This window comes from Carcharhinus amblyrhynchos, chromosome 12, assembly GCF_965287045.1.
Source record: "Carcharhinus amblyrhynchos chromosome 12, sCarAmb.v2.hapA, whole genome shotgun sequence".
In the NCBI taxonomy this organism is placed as follows: Eukaryota; Metazoa; Chordata; class Chondrichthyes; order Carcharhiniformes; family Carcharhinidae; genus Carcharhinus; species Carcharhinus amblyrhynchos.
This window is the reverse complement of record NC_137335.1, coordinates 19,281,535-19,300,040: the sequence shown is the minus strand read 5'-3', so window position 1 is coordinate 19,300,040 and position 18,506 is coordinate 19,281,535. Positions and strand designations below refer to the sequence as shown.

Sequence of the window (18,506 nt, the reverse complement as noted above, 5' to 3'; positions counted from 1 at the left end):
ATTTGTTGTTTTTTGTCTGGCCCAAGAACAGTTATTTTATGGTGGCACAGTGGTTAGCATTGCTGTTTCACAGCACCTGGAACCCAGGTTCAATTTTGGCCTCGGGTCACTGTCTGTAGAATTTGCACATTCTTGTGTTTCCACTGGTTTCCTCCCACAGTCCAAAGATGTGCAGGTTAGGTTGATTGCCCATGCTAAATTAACCCTAGTGTCAGGGGGATCAGCAGGTTAAATATAAGAGGTTATGGGAATAGGGCCTGGGTGGGATTGTGGTCAGTGCAGACTCGATGGGCTGAAAGGCCTCTTTCTGCACTGTAGGAATTCTATGGATTCTATGACAAGTGACAATGCTGATGGTATGTTAATTACATTGTTAGAATACACAGGTAAAGTGCATAATTTAATTAAGTAAATGGGAGACAGCTGGGACACTTAGTGTGGGGAGAGCTGAGAGACTGAACAAAGTCAATAAACTTTCAACAGAAAAATTATGCGTCTTGGTTACCCCTTCACCAACTGGTTTCGATCCTGTTAGCATCTGAGAACGTTTGCTTAAAACTGAAGGTTAAGTCTAATGAACATTATTGATGTTTTTGAAGAGCTGACTAAAGTAATAGACAGAGGAATATGTATGAATTTAGTTTATATTAACCTCTGGATGTATTTGATAAGATTTCACATAGAACTTTGTCTTAAAGCTCAGGGAAATGAAGGTGAAGTATTAATCTAGTTATTGTTGAATGATAGAAGACAGAGAATAGGGATATTTGGAACATACTCAAATTGGAAGCAAGTGACTGTTGGTGTCCAATAATGATCTGTGATTCATTGATGACTTACATGAGACAATAGAAAGTCATACATCCAATGTTGCCAATGACACAAAGATTGCAGTATATACAAGGATGTAGCATTACAACTTTTTCTTTGGCAGTCCCTCAGGATTGTGGATGACTTGCTTCCACTCCGGGGAGGTGATTCTGCAATGGCTAAATAGTCCAATCCTGGAGCTGCAGGTTCTGCAAGTGGTGTTTGATGAGGCGGGTAGGACGCTCTGAATTTTGAGATTTCTTTCCATTGTTTACACTTGGCCTCTGTCTGTTCTACCCAGTAATGCTTGAGATGATTGGCACTTTCGCAGGTCCTGTTTCTCCAATTTTTATGTATTCTAAGGCAAGTGATTCCCAGGTGTTAATGTTATATTTATTTAGGAAGGTTTTCTGTGTGTCTTTTTAATGTTTCCTTTGCCCTCTGTAGAAAGATAGAAAAGAGAAGGACTATTATAGGATTGGCAGACTCTGCTAGGATTTTTGTTTAAGCAACTTAGACGTGGAATTCACTTTATCAATGGGCAGTAAGTTTGCTAGTAATTGTAATGAGATGTATTAAAGGTGCATGTAATACCTTTAATTAGTCCATACATATAAATATATCTTCTATATATTTTTAGAAATGAAATAAACTTAGATGCACAGTTACAGAGTGCCCCTTTGATACTATACAGATGTTAGATATATTCATTTAAAGCATCCAACTGTTGAAATCACAAGGCTATAAAGGAGACTAATTGCCTCACCAGACACCCTTATCAGAAACAACTGATACAAGAGTGAGTTTTAATGAATCTGCCTTCACAGTTTCTAATCAAGACAGAGTCAGAAAGATATTAATGTCTCAGCTAATGAAAAAGTAATGGCATGGAACTTAGTGGGAACTGACAAGAATTAATATAATGATACTCCCGGAAACTGTAGGTAGTGATAACAAGCTCAGTCATTTAATTGATATACAATATTAAATGCATTTCATTATGCTGGCAATAAACAAAACTTATCAGGGATATAATTGAGAAATATCCTGAAGGCAAGATAAGTTGACCGCATCCGGGAGAGAGTCAGTTAACTTCATTGACAAGGCCATAAAATACTAATGGATTATGTAGACCCCCTTTATCGATTAAAGGATACAATTTGAGATTGTTTTAATGAAAATGCTTTTGTGAGGCTGCTATCAAAAATAGAGTCATGATGTATGACTAAGAGCCTAGAGACAGTAAGAAATCTCACAACACTAGATTAAAGTCCAACAGTTTTGTTTGGTAGCAAAAGCCACTAGCTTTTGGAGCACTGCCCCTTCGACAGGTAAATGGGAGTTCTGTTCACAAACAGGGCACTTAAAGACACAAACTCAATTTACAAGATAATGATTGGAATGCGAGTCTTTACAGGTAATCAAGTCTTAAAGGTACAGACAATGTGAGTGGAGAGAGGGTTAAGTGCAGGTTAAAGAGCTGTGTATTGTCTCCAACCAGGACAGTTAATGAGATTTTGTAAGCCCATGTGTCATGAATTCATGACATATGACAGTGCAGAGTCGCTGAGCAGAGACTGATAGCCAAGTTCCGCACACATGAGGGTGGCCTCAACCGGGATCTTGGGTTCATGTCACACTATCTGTCACTCCCATGACTTGCCTGAGCTTGCAAAATCTCACTAACTGTCCTGTCTGGAGACAATACACATCTCTTTAACCTGTGCTTAACCCTGTCTCCGCTCACGTTGTCTGTGCCTTAAAAGAGTTGCATCGAGCCCTTCATCCTCCCTTGGGGTTCCTCTGGGACTCTAGGTCACTCCATGGGATGACGGTGCTTCTTCTGTGAGCTCCAGAAGTTCCAGCACTACCTGGGCCTGCCAGTCCTGGAGGACCACCTGCGTTCTTACCATGGTGGTCGAATCCTCTGCAATGGCTCTCTGAGTCGGGGACCACCTGTCAATGGCAGCAGCAAGTGCCCTCTAACACTGGGCTACGCTCTGCAGCCCCTCAGCCTGACCTTCTGTGACTGGGCCACATTCTGAAGGGCTGCTGCCATAGCCGCTGCGTATTGGCATTGTCCCACTAGGTCTCCTGCAAGCTCTGCAGCTTGCATCCCAATCATTATTTTGTAAATTGAGTTTGTCTTTATAGGCCCTGTTTGTGAACAGAATTCCCACTTACCTGATGAAGGAGCAGCGCTCCAAAAGCTAGTGGCTTTTGCTACCAAATAAAACTGTTGGATTTTAACCTGGTGTTGTGAGACTTCTTACTATGTTTACCCCAGTCCAACGCCAGCACCTCCAAATTCTGAGCCTAGAGGACAGGCTTAGGGATGATCTATTGGTATCCCACGAGGTATCATGATCTCATAGATCAGGGTGGTTCAGTATTTTTTTCTATTGGATCAATACGTAAAATATGTCATTTGTAACATTTTGGATTGTGTCCAATTGACTGTGAGCTGCAGAACTGTATAAACCAGAGAGATTTTCTTTGTCTGTTGATGTGATGTTACTGGCCCATTGTGTCAAGACTCCACTCCTTGTTAGCAAGTAAATAAAGTCGATCTGTCTGTTAAGTATCTTGTGTTAATATGTGTTTGTATTAAAGTCAAACTCAGAAGTCAAGATTTTGATACCTCCTAGAGATCACTTGCCATTGCAGAGCTTGGAGTTAGAGATGCTTTGTAAAAGAACTTACTTTAAAAATATACCCCACCCCCTCCCCCAGCCATGTACTCCTTTAGTCCATAGATATTTGGGGAATCTTGTGTAGGAGATGCCCATCACAGCTCGCCGAACATGACCAGTGCTTTGATGCTGGGGTTGGGAGACGATGCTCATGTTGGAATGTCTATACTGCCAGTGGATTTGCAGAATTTTGTGGTAGCAACATTGGTGATATCTTTCCAGGTGTCTGCTATACACTGTCCATGTTTCTGGAGCATACAGGAGGTGGGGACCACAGCTGCTCTGTACCATGAGCTTGGTGTGGGGTTCAAGGTCTTGGGCATCTGAAGACTGCACTGGCACATTGGAGTCAATGCTGGATTTCATCATTAATATCTGCTCATGCTGAGACGAGGGTCCCATAGTAGGTAAAATGATCACATTACAAAGAAAGTTTGAACGAGTAGGCAAAACTTTGGGAGATGGATTTCAATGTTTGAATGCGAGGTCACCTGTAATAATCTTACTGAGACCAGTCTTCCTTCATCATCACCTTTATTTAAAACCTGCTCAAAGTACCACTCAGCAGCTACAGTGTGCAGGTCAGCCCCAAAATCTTTCGACTGCTGGCCTGTGTGGAGCCAGTTGGTTTTAAAGCCCCCACTGCTCCTTCCCTATTGGGTGAACCTTCACTAGCCTAATAGGGGACTTTATATCCTATGAGGTCCCTGGGGAGATCTATTGATGATCCCCTGTGGCCACCCTAACATCACCCATTTGGGCAAATGAAGGATCAATTGGAGTATTTTTTTAAATGATGCAAGGCTAGGAAATGCGACAGTCCAAAAAGATTTAGGGATACACAACTCTCTGGTGGAAAACGCTCGCGTGGAGGGCAGAAGAAAATGTTTCAACGACACACTCATAGCCTCCCTGAAGTCGCTTGACATTGACACTACCACTTGGGAAACGCCGGCACAAAACCGCCCTACCTGGCGCTGCCTCATCCACAAAGGCTGTCGAGCTCACGAAGCAAGGTGTATTGCTGAAGCACAACTTAAGCATGAGCTGCGTAAGTCCACAGCCACCAGCGCAACAACTACAGTGTCTACACAAGTCTGTCCAATATGTGCCAGGACATTCTGTGCCCGAATTGGCCTGATCAGTCATCTTCGGACACACCGCAACCAGCCTCAAAATGACTAATGGTGTCGAGGTCCTCATCGATGACGAACAATAAGGGATACACAAATACAGATCATTAATGTGGTGGGCAGGTACAAAAAATAATACAAAAAAAAACCAAGAGACTGTTAGCTTTTCTAATTGCAGGCTTAGAATATAAAAAAGAGGAAATATTGCTAAAGTTATGGAAAATCTTGGTTACACCACATCTGAAATAGCTTGTCTAGTTACAGTCACCGTACCTTATATTTGGCCCTGTAGTGAGTGCAATGCAATTTCACCAGACTGTTCCCAGGGCTACAAGAGTTAAATTATAGGTAAGGTTGAAAAAGGTAGGTTCTATTCCCTGAAATGTATGCATGGGCTGAGTTGACTGAGATATTTAGGATATTGAAAAGAATTGATAGGGTAGATAGAAATGTTTTATGTGGGTCTAGGACAAAATGACATAGCCCTATCAGACCATCAGATATTGAGACAAACTCTTGAAAGCACGAAATTTGATCTGAGAATGATGAGTTTTTCAAACATTAGGCAATATAGATAGAGATCAATGACATTATTGTTACTAGAGAGGCGGACTGCTCGACAGACTGGAGGGACTGATTGTGGACAAATCCCCAGGACCGGATGGAATGCATCCGAGGGTTCTGAAAGAAATGGCGGAGGTGATTGTGGATGCCTTGGTGGTTATTTTCCAAACGTCGCTGGATTCCGGGGAAGTGCCGGAAGATTGGAAAGAGGCTAATGTTACGCCGTTGTTTAAGAAGGGTGCCAGGCAAAAGGCAGGGAATTATAGGCCAGTTAGTTTAACGTCTGTTGTAGGTAAAATGTTAGAATCCGTCATCAAGGAGGAAATAGCGAGGCATCTTGAGGGGAATTGCTTGATAGAGCAGACGCAGCACGGTTTCGTTAAGGGGAAGTCGTGTCTGACAAATTTATTGGAGTTCTATGAGGATGTGTCTAGGGCGGTGGATAGAGGAGAGCCGGTGGATGTGGTCTTTCTTGATTTTCAGAAGGCGTTTGACAAGGTACCTCACAAGAGGTTATTGCAGAAGGTAAGGGGGCATGGAGTTGGGGGTAGGGTGTTAGCGTAGATAGAGGATTGGTTGTCAAATAGGAGGCAGAGAGTGGGGGTTAATGGGTGCTATTCGGATTGGCGGTTGATGACTAGTGGAGTGCCCCAGGGGTCGGTGCTGGGGCCTCAGCTATTTACCATTTCTATAGATGATCTGGAGGAGGGAACTGAGTGTATGGTGTCGAAATTTGCTGATGACACCAAGATTGGTGGAACGGCAAATTGCGCGGAGGGTGTGGAGAGTCTGCAGAAGGATCTAGATAGGCTGGGCGAATGGGCCAGGAAATGGCAAATGGAATTTAATGTTGGCAAGTGCGAGGTGGTCCACTTTGGTAGGAATAATGGTAGGAAGGACAATTACTTACGTGGCGAAAAACTGCAGCAGGCGACGGTGCAGAGGGACCTCAGGGTCCTTGTGCATGAGTCGCAAAAACCCAGCCTGCATGTGCAGCAGGTGGTCAGGAAGGCGAATGGGATGCTGGCCTTCATAGCAAGGGGGATTGAATATAAAAGTAGGGAGGTCTTGCTGCAGCTGTATAGGGCATTGGTGAGGCTGCAGCTGGAGTACTGTGTGCAGTTTTGGTCGCCGTACTTACGCAAGGATATTTTGGCCTTGGAGGGAGTGCAGAGGAGGTCTACTAGGCTGATACCGGAGTTGAGGGGGTTGAGCTATGAGGAGAGGCTGAATAAACTAGGCTTGTACTCGTTAGAGTTCAGAAGAATGAGGGGAGATCTCATTGAGACATATAAGATGATGAATGGGATGGATAGGATAGAGGTGGAGAGATTCTTCCTGCTCAGAAAGGACAGTAAGACTAGGGGGCACAGCCTCAAGATAAAGGGGGGGCGGTTTAGAACGGAGTTGAGGAGGAACTTCTTCACTCAAAGGGTGGTGAATCTCTGGAATTCTCTGCCCGTTGAGGTGGTGGAGGCTGCCTCGCTAAATATTTTTAAGACGCGGGTTGATGGGTTTTTGATAAGCGAGGGGATTAAGGGTTATGGGGAGAGGGCGGGAATGTGGAACTGAGCCACGACAGATCAGCCATGATCTTATTGAATGGCGGGGCAGGCTCGAAGGTCTAGATGGCCTACTCCTGCTCCTATTTCTGATGTTCTTATGTTCTAACTGATCTCTTAACTTCATTTTTTTAAGCCCCAACAGGCCTGAACTCTTTACAAAAAACATATGACTGCATCTTGCGATGCTTTGTAAAAGAGCTTATTTTAAAAATCTACCCCACCCCTCCCCCCAACCACACATCTTAAAAAAGAAGCCACTCACCCACCAAATCCACTATAAAGTGAAACATAACCTATGTGACCTAGCTTAATGCATTAATACGTTAAATACAGATTTATCTACAATGAACATAAGAAATAGGAACAGGAGTAGGTCATCTAGCCCTTCGAACCTGCCCCGCCATTCAATAAGATCATGGCTGATCTGACGTGGCTCAGTTCCACTTTCCCGCCTTCTCCCCATAACTCTTAATCCCCTTGCCTATCAAAAACCTATCTGCCCGTGTCTTAAATATATTTAGCGAGGCAGCCTCCACCACTTCAACAGGCAGAGAATTCCAGAGATTCACCACCCTTTGAGTGAAGAAGTTCCTCCAATGAAATAACTTATCAGCTAAAAATGAGTTATTCAAAATGAGATAGAGGAAGCTAATACAAAAATAATTATCAAAAACCATTTGTATTATTAGTAAAGAGGGCAAAGACACTTTGGTCCATCTAGTAGTCCCATGTAATTATGATGCATTGCCTTGGCATGCATGCTACACACTGCTGCCTCACAAGTTCAATTCTGGCTTCGGGTCACTGTCTGTGTGGAGTTTGCATGTTTTCCCTGTATCTGTGTGGGTTTTGTCCGGTTTCCTCCCACACTTCAAAGATGTGCTGGATAGATTGACTGGCTATGCTAATCCCCCTTAATGTCAGGGGGATAGCAGGGTAAATATGTGGGGTTATGGGAATTGGGCCTGGGTGGGATTGTTGTCGGTGCAGTTTCAATGAGCTAAATGGCCTCATTCTGCACTTTAGGGATTCTGTGTATAAAGGATTAACAGATGGGATATGCAAACATATGACATATTTGATGTGCCACTGACATTAGTCAATGATGTTAGACTCTCAAGAAAGAGGTTGGAATTATGCCTAAGAGTTACCTGCCTACTTTGTTATCTGTTTAGAAGTAGTACTAATAAACTCCTATTGGATGGCGGAGAAGGCTCAAGGGGCCAAACAGCCTACTCGTGTCCCTATTTGTTATGATCTGTATGAGAACCACATCTGATGCCTAGAGTCTGAGACAGCAAGGCCCAATCTCAGAACATGGTGATAGTGATAGGAACATCACTGTAAAAAAAAAACACATCAGTGTTATTGAAAGAGCCACAGAGTGAAAAAACCAGCTTGAGAAATTTTAGTGGAAGAAGGTGGCACACTGGAGAGAAGTAACGATGACTATACCCAATAAGCAGTCCCTGACCTTGCCCCATCCATTTGACTGCCTACACAGGGGCCAGCATGGGAGTTATGGAAACACTATTTTCTCTAGTGTACTGGGGAATTTGCACTCAGGGGGCTTGAGAGGTAGATGTGGAAAGGTTGTTTCCTCCTTTTGGGAGCATCTAAGACCAGAGGACATAATCTCAGAGTAAGGGATGCCCATTTAAGACAAGGGCTGAAGAGGAATTTCTTCTGAGGGTATCCGTGGAATTCTTTACTGCAGAGGATGGGGTCGTTTAAGTATGTTCAAAGCTGAGATAGAGAGATTTTTAATCAGAACGGGAATCAAGAGTTATGAGGATAAGGCAGGAAAATAGAATTGAGGATTATTTTATCAGATCAGCCATGATCTCTTTCAACGAAGGAGTGATGGGCCAGATGGCCTACTTCTGATCCAATGTCTTATGATCTAAGGGCCAAGTCCCATGCCTAAGAGGCCAAAACAAAACCTAATCTTAGAACATGCACTACTTATAAAATGTAGATATTTATTTGATCAATTTCAAAAATCAATTCTAATCATTACTCATTTGAAATATCTTTAAAATTTAGAAACATTTTTAAGCAATGTAACACAACAAATGGCCACGTATAATAGAAAATGCTGTTCGTTTCGTACTCTACAATACTGCTGAGGCAAGGACACATCTTTAAAATGCTTTTAGACTGAGGAGTGCAAAACAGTGCATGCTGGGCGGGAGGGGGAAGTTTAAAAATAAAGGACAGGTTGGGAAATGAAATGAAATGCACTATGGGAAAAAGTTAGGGATTTTTGTTAAATCAGGGTGAGAACCGAATGAAGAGGACAGGGCTTTATTAACTAAATAGTGAAGAAGCAAAAAACAGTGCGAAGCCTGGCGCCGGAGGGGGGAGGAGAACAGAAATGTGAAAATTAGGTCCAACATTTAAGTCAACTCTCCAGGACTTGTGTCGTGTCAGATCTGTGAGAAAGGCGAGGACTTCTGCCTTACTCTTGCCAGCCCCATCCTCCACTTTAAAATTGGAGAGTATTGTTTTATAGAAGGCAGTCGGAGTGGAGTGCAATTCAATAGAAAGTCAGCGGCTTCAGGGCTTGCTCCCGATGCAGCTCCCCAACAGGCAAATCCTGAAACTTCACAGCCCTCTCCGCGAGATCACGGTGAGGATGCATTTGACTGAGGAATTTATCTCTTGTGATAAATTTGCGAGAGGTACTATTTCTGGATGACGCGGAAGTTGTCTTCATGCAAAAGAGTGGTGGAATTCCTGAACGCCACACACACAAAAAAAGTATGTGTTAGCTCATTGGTAATTTTAAATCTGAGATCGTTTTTTCTTGTTGACCTGGGTATTAAAGGATATGGAGCCAAAGTGGATGGAATGCAGATGAGCCACTGAATGGGGTAGAAGGGAACAGGTTGCGGGGGCTGAACGGCCAATGAATAGAGGAGAAGGGAACAGGTTAGGGAGGCTGAATGGGGGTAGAAGGGTGAGGGGCCGAACGACCTCCCGTTCCATTGGTCTAATGCTGTAGCAACAGCACCGGGGTGAAAGGGCGGGGCCGGAGTGGAATGATGGACGTTTGTGTGGACCAATCAGAGCGCGGGACGGCCAGCAGGCTTCGCCTCCTTTGTTCCAGCGACCAATGCGGAGTGGACGCCGGGTGGGAATCGGACCAATCAGGAGAAGGCTGGGGGGCGGGTCCATGCGCCTCGAGCTGAGCCCGAGCATTGCAGTTTCGGGGTCGCGGACAAAAGGACGGAGCAGGAGCTGAGGGGAAAGAGACGTGTTTCACTCAAACCGTCTTTTGTTGTTTTTTGAGCTTGAACGGTAGCATCGAGGGCTTTGGTAAAAGGTCTCGACGTATCGAATTGATGAATTGAGCGCTGGTATTTTTTGTGTGAAGCGTCTGTAGTTTTTAACCGAGTTACATAACAGCCGCGGCCTCAGTCGACGAAGTCGAGTTCGAGTACATTGAGGTGGGGGAAGAGGGGAAAAAATGTCTTCGGTGGATTACTACGAGTCGACAGACTATACGGACGAGTATTACGAGTCCTCCCGCCACCCGTCCAAACGGCTCAAGGTCGACGAGAGCGACACAGATTTCGACAGCGACGACGATGAAGGACGCGGTGGCTCAGACGCCGGGGTAAGCGGGAGCCAGAGCGGGTGGGTGGGGGAGGGGCCGGCAGCCAGAGCGGGTGGGTGGGGGAGGGGCCGGCAGCCAGAGCGGGTGGGGTGGGGGAGGGGCCGGGAGCCAGAGCGGGTGGGGTGGGGGAGGGGCCGGGAGCCAGAACGGGTGGGGTGGGGGAGGGGCCGGGAGCCAGAACGGGTGGGGTGGGGGAGGGGCCGGGAGCCAGAGCGGGTGGGGTGGGGGAGGGGCCGGGAGCCAGAGCGGGTGGGGTGGGGGAGGGGCCGGGAGCCAGAGCGGGTGGGGTGGGGGAGGGGCCGGGAGCCAGAGCGGGTGGGGTGGGGGAGGGGCCGGGAGCCAGAGCGGGTGGGGTGGGGGAGGGGCCGGGAGCCAGAGCGGGTGGGGTGGGGGAGGGGCCGGGAGCCAGAGCGGGTGGGGTGGGGGAGGGGCCGGGAGCCAGAGCGGGTGTCCGAACGTTTGTGTAATAGGGATGGAGGGGCTCGTTACAAACTGCACTTAAAATGAAAACACTGGCGCCCTGGACATAGCGTCCTTATTTAATAACTCATTGTGTTTTCCTTAAATTATTTAGTCCCGGTTTATTCTTCCCCTGTTCTCTGCGTCGTCTCCCATTCCATTATGATCCTTTAAGCTGACCCTTTTTTCGCAGTGCACCAAATGTGCCAGCGTGACACTTTTTCTCCCCAGTGCAGTTGCTGACCTGTATTTTAACGCGGGTGCGTTCATTTTTTTGGGGGGGGGGGTGTTGGCAGTTTGAAATTGAAGCTTGTAATATATTATGTAAAGCGGTGTCAATCTGACACGATCACCGGTTTATTGTGATCGCGCGGAAAGAGTGGCAGAGGCTTTTCTGCATGTGCGAGTTGGCATAACCCGTCCACTTCGCTTATCATGCGGATAAACATGTTGGGTGCTATGTTTGTTGGTTTCATTCATGATGAAGACACTTCAAACCGAGGAATGGTGTCTTAAAAACTAAATGTTTTACGCCCATCCTATTTGACTACATATATCAATCTAATTTGATTAAAAATAAATTGCATTCTGAAATAAAGATTCTATTACAAATCCTGTGTGGTTGTATCTTTGCTGCGAAGTGTTCCGTAACTAAAGCCCTTGGAAAGTGGTGTTCAGCGTAGGTAAAACGTGGCTGTTTACTGAGTAAATACGCCAGCCATATTGGGTGAATCTATTATGGTTTTGTAAATCAGCAGTATGATACAACTTACATTATACGACGTAACTTGATCAACGTTCTGGTATCCTGAAGAGTAAGTGCAGTAGCTCTGAGCGATGGAAATCTGCAAACTTTATGGTATGCAGGCTCACTAATTGGTGGGGACGTTTTTGCTCAGGTTCTAAAACAAGTGATTGGAACTGAAGATAATGAATGTTGGCCTCTTCTAAGATCAAACCAAATAGACAAACAAATTAGGTAATGAATGTTGGGAATTGCTGAATTTCCCGCTCTTTTGGAAACTCAGAATCCTGTACCCTGCAGAAGGATACCATTTGGCCCATCAAGTCTGCAGTGACTCCTGGACATCATCCCCACAACCCGATGTAGTTACCCCACTAATTCCCCAACCTACGCCTTAGGATACTTAAGGAACAATTTAACATAGCCAATTCACCTAACCTGCACATCTTTGGATTTCCTGACATGCCTTTCATATTTCCTCTTTTGAATGTTTTGAACTGTAAATTGCAGAACTTTGACAGATTGAGATTTAAATTCACATGAATTCACAATATTGCAAGTTAATGGGTGGAATGCCATTACAGATAGTAGTTCCTCAAGATGCTTTTTTTCAAACTCGTGTTTGAAACTCCAGTAGAATTTATTGAAACATATTTTAAATCATAGCATTTATTGATTTTAGTGAATTTGTAAAACAAGTACATTTTATTTTTTTTTGCATTCTTAAAAGTACCAGAGATTGTCTTGCTGCTGTTAGAACTTTGAGGGGAACACAAAATCTAAATATATCTATCAGATTTCCTGTTTTGGCATTTGGGGAATTGTCAATATTTGTATTGACTAAGTTTTGCCTGTTGTATTTTTTTTTAAAAAGTTAGCTAGTCCTTTTAAATTGAATCATTGAAAGTAAATTAAGTAATTGAAGGACAAGATAAGTGTTCAACCATGAGGTTTTTTAACCAAGAATAAGCTATTCGTGTTGTGAATTCTCACAGGATATGGAATATATAAAAAGGCTACTTTTTATGTGTAATAAATAAAAGATAGGAATAGGTGTTGAACTTTTTTACATTCCCTCAGTTTTGATCTCTGTCCTGGAGGTGAACCTTCCGAAAGGAGTGGCCAATTTTTCACATTTCCAAGGCCAAGTTCAGTAACTAGGCAGTGACTCTAGCCAAAGCTGTGGCCAAATACTTGATGCTGATTTACTTGCCACAGATGTACTGGAAGTTAAAAATGAATATACACCTCAGCGAATGACTCATAGCTTTGTTCAGTATAAAAGCCGAACACCTCTAAGGGATATCAAGTTTCTCTCTAGGTACATTTTTTTGATATATTAATAACTAGCATATTTATCTTCTATCAAACCCCACCCCAATCTTAAGGTGGCTTTCTAAACAAAAGAGCCCCTTGTTTGATCTTGATAATTACCTGAGATTATGTTTTTTCTTAAATTTTTCAGCAAAAATAACCCTTTTTAAAGCCGGAGTTTATGTAGCTTAAGATTTCACCATCCATCTTCCCATTGCAGTGTTGAGACTTTGGTTTTTGTGGTATGCAGGCAGTTTGTTTCCAGATTCCTGTCATCAAATAGTTCTAAACAATGATTCTACAACTTGCAAGTTGGACTGCCATTGAAAGTTCAGAAAATGAGTTGATTTATTATTATCACATACTAGTATACAGTGAAAAGTATTGGTTCTTGTGTTTTATGCAGACAAAGCATACCATTCATAGAGAAGGAAAGGAGATACTTTTTTTTCCCCCTTAGAGTCTCTGCTATTTTCCAGTTTGTCATCCATGGTTTACTGATAGCACACAATCTTCTAATCAAAAAGGTTGTGGTTTCAAGCCCCACTCCAGAGATTTGAACACTTAATCTTGGTGGACGTTTCAGTGCAGTGCCGTACTTGTAATTGTACAGGGGAGGTGATGGCCTAGTGGTGTTATCGCTAGACTGTTAATTCAGAAACTCAACTAACACTCTGGACTGGATTTGAATTCAATAAAAAAAAGTCTGGAATTAAGAATCTACCGATGACCATAAAACCATTGTTGATTTGTCAGGAAAAACCCATCTGGTTCACTAATGTCTTTTAGAGAAAGAAATCTGCTGTCCTTACCTGATCTGGCCTGCATGTGATTCCAGAACCCAGCAATGTGGTTGGCTCAACTGCCCTCTGGTGACTAGAGATGGGCAATAAATGTTGGCTAGCTAGAGACACGTGCCTCAGAAATTAATTTAAACCATGGCCTGTCCCCATAGTTGATGTAAAAGATTAGGCAACATTGTTTTGAAGAAGGGCAGATGACCTGATAAGTGTTAATTTCATAATTCACATCAGCAAAACCAATTATCTGGTCCTACAAATAGCAAAATGCTGTGTAAATTGGCTACCAGATTTTCTACACTTAAAACAATGTCTTTTGGCTTTGCAGCCAAGTCTCACTTTTGGAATGCCTCAAAGTAATGAAAAGTTTGTTAAGTGCAAGTTCTTTTCGTTCTCTTGGGAGATGTATACATTTGCAAAATACAACTCCCACTGTCGATATGGGGTGTACCCTGTTAAGTTTTTTTTGGTGTAGCAAAATAAGAGCTGTGGAAGAGAAGTGGGTGCTTTACTGTATAGAGCCAGGGCAGGCTGCTTAAGGTCTTGATCATTCTGCAATTGTATTCTGCAGGTTGAGATTTTTTTGTTGTGGGCGCAATTCTGTAATTGTTATACACTCTTAAGTTACTCTGTTTGCAGTGAGTACATACTGAATCAAACAGGCCATTTGACCTTGTGTGCCTGTGCTAGCCATTTGGAGATGCTGCACAATGTTCGCTACTTGTATGTAATTCAGAAATAAACTACTGAAGCTGTTTCCACAAGTATTGAATTTCTGTTCACAACTTGTTGCCTTTATGTTAAATAACTTCCCCTCATTCTTTTGCGAATTATTATCTTGAGTCTAAGTGTTCAGTTCTTTCATATAGTTCATTCCTTCAGTTTAGTCATTTTTGCATTAAGACTGGCTAATCCTTTCGGTGAACTGGTTTTGTGGCTCTCATCCCTACTCAGTACCACTAGAAACAGCATTTGATGGAAGAGGAAAGTCCATAAAGGGGATATTGGCAAGGGACCAAGGGTTCAGGATGGTGGGATTAAAAGTAATGACAAAAGGAAATCAAATTGTTAAAATTGGAAATCATTAAAAACTACTGACCTAGCATTGAGTTGAAGGAGGGCCTCGCCATTCTGAGCAGCAAGTTAAACCATATAAACATAAGAATTAGGAGCAGAGTTAGGCCACTCGGCCTCTAAGCCTGCCCCACTGTTCAATAACTCAAAAACCTTATTAATTTTGTATTTAGTCATCTTTTTCCATCTGATCTTTCTGGTCAGCATGATCATTGCTGTACCTTAATGACAATCTCTTCCATTATACTCTGTATAATGTATGGTTCCTGTTTGAGGTCCTATACAATACACGTGACTTCTTGTATTCCTCAATTCCCGTATCTATCCAAGACCCTCCTACAGCCTGGTTTCCTGAAATTTGGTCATCCCCTCTTTTGTGCTAAGAACCCCCCAATCTACTTTCCCTAGCTTCCTGAACTTGAAAGTACTATTCAATATTCAGATCCTAACTTGTGTCATCCTATATATTGTATTTCTAAGGGATATCAGATCATATTTATTTATTTTTGTTTTGATGCATTCAGGTATAGCCTTTACTTTTGTTTCTTATTTCATTTAAACCCTTTTAACCATCTGATTTGCTGTTATGTTTGCATTCTGTTCCTTTCTGTCATGGTCTGTAATTTCCCATATTAATACCTTTCTTGCCTTGTCTCTACTCTAGTTTTATGGAAGATGTGGTAAAGTAATGTAAAATTGACTGACGGAGACAAAGTAGTGGTCATTGGGTGTTTTTGGACTGGAGGAAGGTTTATCATGGAATTCCCCAGGACCCTTGCTTCTCCTGGTAATGGCCTGGACCTTGGTGTGCAGGGCACAAATATGAAACCTGGAAGCATTGTAAACTGAGGAGGCTTGTTTGGAGTTTTAAAAGGCCATAGACAATCTGGTGGAATGAGCCAAAAGATACTAAATGAATTTCAATGCATAGAAATGTGATTATTTTCTAATTTGCTCACTGGTTGTGGGTATTACTGACTAAGCCACCATTTATCGTCCACCCCTAATTCCTTGAGATGGTAGTGAGTTGCCTTTTTGAATTGATGGGGTCCATGTATTATAGCTACACCTACAGTGTAGGAAGGAAAGGCACAGTAGTTCCAATTCTGGATGAGTGGCTTGCAGGTGGTGGTGTTCCCATGCATCTGTTCCTTTTGTCCTTCTAGGTGACAGCTGTTGTGAATTTGCAAGATGCCACTGAAGGTGAATTGCTGCACTGCACTTGCAAAGTGGCAGCATTGTGTACAATATCCATTAGTAGCGGAGAGTTTAAATTGATGGATGGGTTGTCAATCAAGTGGCTTTGAGTTTTGTTGGAAGGGCGTCACCCAGGTGATTCCATCACATCCCTGACTTGTGCCCTGTAGATAAGTTTTGGAGAGTTGGGAGGCGAGTTGTCAAGAAATTTGTTCCCCTGGCCTGTTCTTGTATCCACACTCTTCAGTTTCTGGTTAATTTTGGTAGGAAGAATCTAGAGAGAGGGAACACCTTAGAAAAAAATGCTCACTGCCAGTTGTGTAGTTGTATGCTGATGGGCCCAGGTTAATGGCTGCCACCTTTCTTTAAAGGGGCACTGTGTAGCTGTGAACTCTGCTTATTTACTTTCAAGAACTATATACTATGCAGAACTAAATATAATTTGGCAAAATATAGCCATTTTATTTTGGTGCAATGTCCCTAGTTCAGCCTTGTTCAGTAACAATTCTGGATTGCCTCATCACTCTTCATAAAATACTGTAACATTTTTCCACGTGTCAACGTGTGGGATCTATGGCATTCACAAACTAAGAGCATATGTTGAATTTGTATCAGAAGTTAATCCCTCAGTTGTAGTATTGCGTACTAAGTGCTGCACTTCAGAAAGGATGTGAAGGCACTAGGAGAGAGTGCGTTGATAGTATAGATTGGAGAAGTTGGGAATAAAAGGTTAAGGGGAGATATGATGGAGGTATTCAGTCATGTGGGGTAGGGAATAACTATTACCATATGTGAAAAGATCTAGAACAAGGGGGCACAGATTTACAGTAATTGGCAACATGGTATAAGAAGAAAGCTTATGCACTGCCTGATTTGTGTGGTGGAACTAGGTTCAATCAAAATATTGAAAAAGGAATTAGACTGTTACCTGAAAAAGAAGGATGTGGGGAGAAGATGGGATTCTTTCTTTGGGTTTGTCCAGTTATTTGCTTAAGAACTGGAGATTCAAGGTTTATATAATGGTTCTGTTTTGATGTACTTGTTGAACCAATGAATGCACAAGAGGGATTTTTTTAGTTTAATGTAAAGAATGAACTCCTTCATAGGGTAGGGAGAAAAATTTAATGTTTCAAGTCCTTGTGATTTTTGCATTCAATAGAAATCCTATTGAACTCAACGTTAACCATATTTCTCATAGTAAGCAGTCTCAACACCAGGTTAAAGTCCACAGGTATATTACGTAACATGAGCTTTTGGAGTGCCACTCCAGGTGAGTGAAGAGTTTGGTTCACATTCAGGACGTATAGAGACACATTCAATTACAAGGTAATGGTTGGAATGTGAGTCTTAACAGGTAGTCAAGTCTTGTCAGGTGCAGACAATGTGAATGGAGAGAGGGTTAGACCATGCAGACGCTACGACAACGAATAAGTGGATACTGCTTGACAGTCACCAAGCAAGGAGTGTTCTCTTCTTGTCGGGGAACACTTCAGCAGTCGTGAGCATTCAGCCTCTGATCTTCGGATAAGCGTTCTCCAAGGCGGCCTTCATGACAACACAGATTTGCTGAGCAGAGACTGATAGCCAAGTTCCGCACACGTGAGGATGGCCTCAACCGGGATCTTAGGTCCGTGTCACATTATCTGTAACCCCCACGACTTGCCTGGGCTTGCAAAATCGCACTAACTGTCCTGTCCTGACAATTCACGTTTCTTTATCCTGTGCATAACCCTTTCTTCACTCACTGCCTGCACATGAAAAGATTTGATTTTATGTTAATACTCGCATTGCTACCATTATCTTGTAATTGAGTTTGTGTCTATATATGCCCTGATTGTGAACCAAACTCTTCACTCATCTGATGAAGGACCAGCATTTCGAAAGCCTGTGCTACCAAATAAACCTGTTGGACTTTAACCTGGTGTTGTGAAACAACTTATGTGCCTACCCCTGTCCAATACAGGCAACTCCACATCATATTTCTCACACTGTCAGCTTGGTTGAGTTTCTGCAGAACTTTGTTTTTATTTCAGATCTCCATCTGCTATATTTTGCTTTTATAATGCTTGTATAGTACCTTTCAAAACAAAGTATTTACAGCCAAAGAATTACTTTTAAAGTGTATTCGTCATTCATTGTAATATAGGAAGCACAGCCAAATTGCAGAGACAGGTCTCAAATAGAAATGTAATCAGAATCTGTATTGCTGATATCTGAAGGATAAATATTGACTGGGGAATGTTCCTGTGCACTTCGAAATAGTGCTGAGACTTTTTACCTCCACCTGAGAAGGTCAGTAGGCTGTGATTTAATCTTATCTGAAAGGTGACCCCAACACACTCCCACTGTGCTTCGGTATCAGTCTGGATTGAAGTGCCCAAGTCTCTGAATTGGGACTTGAATGCATGGCCTTCTGATTCAAGAAGTGAGAGTGCGGCTTACCGAGCCACAGCTGATGTCACATTTGTCAGTTAACAACAGTTGAAGCACGTCTGGTCGCTGCAGACTTGTTGGAAGTAAATATCTACAG

The 18,506-nt window shown here is 43.0% G+C and overlaps 1 protein-coding gene across 1 annotated transcript in view; it reads left to right on the top strand.

Annotated features, from left to right (window-relative positions):
• The first annotated feature begins 9,928 nt into the window (after window positions 1–9,928).
• The window catches only part of LOC145350822 (heterogeneous nuclear ribonucleoprotein L-like), a 33,229-nt gene continuing 24,651 nt past the window's right edge, over window positions 9,929–18,506 (top strand). Inside the window, exon 1 of the mRNA XM_080200158.1 lies at window positions 9,929–10,387. Coding sequence (XP_080056284.1) covers window positions 10,238–10,387 — 150 coding nt within the window. The 5' untranslated portion in view covers window positions 9,929–10,237. The remainder of the gene's footprint in view (window positions 10,388–18,506) is intronic.